General features: G+C 47.6%; 1 protein-coding gene across 1 annotated transcript; it reads right to left on the bottom strand.

Annotated features, from left to right (window-relative positions):
• Positions 1 to 216: 216 nt before the first annotated feature.
• GOLGA7 (golgin A7) lies at positions 217 to 2,128 on the bottom strand (the record flags this gene model as incomplete). Its single annotated transcript, XM_010181584.1, has 4 exons — positions 217 to 391; positions 1,029 to 1,092; positions 1,573 to 1,674; positions 1,976 to 2,128. Coding segments are annotated over 3 exons (303 nt in total), but the record flags the coding sequence as incomplete, so codon positions are not given.
• Positions 2,129 to 3,124: the final 996 nt, after the last annotated feature.

The raw sequence follows: 3,124 nt of genomic DNA on the forward strand, positions 1-3,124 counted from the left end.
CAGCTCTGCCTTGTTGCTTTCCAAAGCCCGATCGATGTACGGCAGCGTTTGAGAACGAGGGAGGAACAGCACTGCGCTTCTGTGACTAAAACTGGACTTCTGTCCGGCCAAGTGCCCCGTTTCTCTCAGAAGAGAGTGTGGCTTCACCGCTTCTGCTTTTTCTTGGAGAAAAAAAAAGCAACCCCCAAAAAACACTAAAAAGTGATCTCATTGCTTAAAAGTTTGCCACAAAATGGATGCTGATCAGCTATGTCACCCCATGTGGAGCACTTTCAGGAAGTTAGTCCTTGTAGTAGATGGCACTGCGGATCTGGCAGCAGAGAAAGGAATGATGCTCTAAAGTAGGAGGTAGGGGAACTTTGATACAGCAAGTCCACTGTCGAGCTATCTGCTGGGGAAGAAATGTTGTATTATTAGGAACTGTTAGGTAATTGCTCAAAACCTGCACCAGCCAGGAAAACATTCTGCACTCACTGCTGTGAAATGACTCATGACAAATGGCTTGTGCCAAGCGCATGCAGATGCAGCTGATAAAACAAACTTGTTCCGACATCAGGACAAGTGCCATGCAGTACAACAGGTTCCCAAGTGCCAACAACCAGATAAGGGCGGGTGTTGTGGGACACAACTGGCACCTGCCAGCGATGCCAAGTTACAACCCAGAGCTGTTTACAAACAGGTATGCAGCAGCCAGAGTCTTCACCGTTTTGCTTCACAGTTTGCTGCAGCTTGTAGTAGATTAATCTGGTTTATATGCACTGTAAATATGGGTCAGTCGTAGCGCTACCAAAAGATAAACCCTTGAGATGTACAGCAGAGGCAAGTTAGAAAAAGCACTGAAAGAATTTAGTAACTCCACGAAGTATAGCAACTTGCTTTTTCCCTTGAGGCTGTGTAAGCTCTGACTTATGTGAACAGCCTCGATTACAGACAGGGGTGGGACAAACACGCTGTGTCGGTACAAGAGAATCTGCCCCTCTGAGCACAGAAAACTGGTTGGACTGATCCAGTATAAGGCGAACACCTACCTGGGACTCCACGGTTTTATCTCCCGCTGGTCATGCCTCTGTCTTCATAAATGGTAATTTCAATCTGCGCAGAACAACTGTTAGGGAAACTTACTACATGAAAATTAAAAAATACATGATTATGAAAATGTACCAAGATAAAAAGGCAGAAAACATTAAGGGAATAGAACCTTTGATCCTTCTGCTTCCTATCAGCTGTTTCAGGGCTGGTTTCAGAGCTACAAAGCACACGGGGCAGTGCCTGTCAGAGACGCTGTCAGGTCAGGTCAGCGATGGATCCAGCCCAGACTGCTCTAACAGCAGATGACGAGAGTGCACAGGGGGGTTGTGATCCTTGTCACATTTCAGGGAAGGCTATGCACTAGACAAAAGGTAACACTTCTACAGCTGCTAAGTCACTAAACCAACGGAAAGGGCTTCTACTCAAGTGAATGTTTTGGTGTATGCACAGAAAAGTGCACAAAACACATTGAGAATAAAACACACAGATAAACATCGTGGATGGACAAAGCAGGAGGCGGTCTAAGAAAGCACAGAAGGATACAACTCGTAGTCCTCTTTCAATGGGGTCTGTCAGGAGGAGGCCCTGAGGAGCGTAGATCTTCTCGTTCTGCTCCTGAATGAACTTGGCAATTTTCTTCAGAACCTGGTAACAGAGCAGCACAGAAGTCATCGAGTTCCCAAGGTCAGAGCACAGCAACACCACAGCTACAGAGCAGGAGAGCCCGCACGGCTCTCCTCAATACAAGCAGTCACTACGTGACTCAAATTGATGAGCACAGACAAGTCTGTCTGACGCGTGTGAAATCGCTCTGTGGTAAGAGCCAGAGACCATGTGGGATTTGTGCAACAGTGCAAGTCACGGAAATCCTACCAAGAAGTAATTCTTGGGCTGAAGGCTACGAGACAGACTGCCTTTGAAGCAACAAAGGAGAGAGGCAGCGCACCTTCTCATAGTGCGTTTCCATGCACAGGAAGATGGTGTAGGCAGTCAGGCAGGCGAGACACCCTTCAAGGTAAGATTGGCCCCCAAGTTTTTCAGCTTCTGCATAGAGGTTATTCAGTGTTCGCACAGTCTCCTCAAATTGCTGCCTGTCAATCTGCAAGAGAAGTCGAGTGGAGCCGTCATGCCCTGCACATCTCAGAACAAACCAACGTCTTCAATACCCGCCCTCATTTGCTGCTTATTTGCGCTTCCGCTTCACAGCCACTGTGCTCAGAGCCAAGGGACACAGAGTTACAGACCCTTAGTTCTTTGTTAAAAATCTGCTGAGTGATTAGACCAACACAATGCAAACAAAACAACCAAGGGTAACAGAGCTAAACCAATGTGAAAGTCAGCTAGGAAAAAAAAAGCTTAACTCACACACAAAGAGATCTGCTACATTAAAAGTGCAGTCGAGAGTGGATGGGCAGAGCTAACCTTTAATATCAGTAACACCTTGCTGCTGCTGCTGCAGTGCTGGTCAAACCAACTCTAGCAAAACAACACAAAACAAACCAAAGAAAGCAGGAAGATAAGAAAAGTGCCATGAGGAAAAGAAAAGGCGTTAGCAAGGAGTGTTTGTTTTGCTGTCTGCAGAAGATAGCACATCTGAGAACATTAAACAAAATAAGGGTACTCAAGACAGCACTTGTGAGGGTGCTGAGGGCTCAGCAGAATGGGCTGGTCCCTGCTGCAGCGGCGCTGGACAACAGGGGCTTTATTCCCCCGACACAATGAGCACATTCTGCTTCAGTGCCACGGGCGCAGCTGCCTTCCTCAGGGTTACAGAGCACAAAGCACCAGCGTTTGACGAACACCGGAGAGAAGCACTTTAAACTATTTTTCATGCGTCTTTTCCCCTGCAAATTAAAAGTATGTTATTGCCGTATTGATCAGAAATGCCATTTGGACAAACAGCGCCTTTATGCCAAACAATAAACAACATCCAAAGCAGGAAATGCCTTTGAACTTTGAGATCGAGCCTCTCGCACTGCACACAGGGCTGTGACAAACACAAAGCGCTCGCATCCCTACAGACCGGCAGAGACCTCAACACGGCGCTCCCGGGGCGGCACAGGCACGGAGAGGACCCGCTCCCCGCCACCGGCAC

The sequence above is a fragment of the Mesitornis unicolor genome, unplaced genomic scaffold, assembly GCF_000695765.1.
Source record: "Mesitornis unicolor isolate BGI_N332 unplaced genomic scaffold, ASM69576v1 scaffold33713, whole genome shotgun sequence".
Lineage (NCBI taxonomy): Eukaryota > Metazoa > Chordata > Aves > Mesitornithiformes > Mesitornithidae > Mesitornis > Mesitornis unicolor.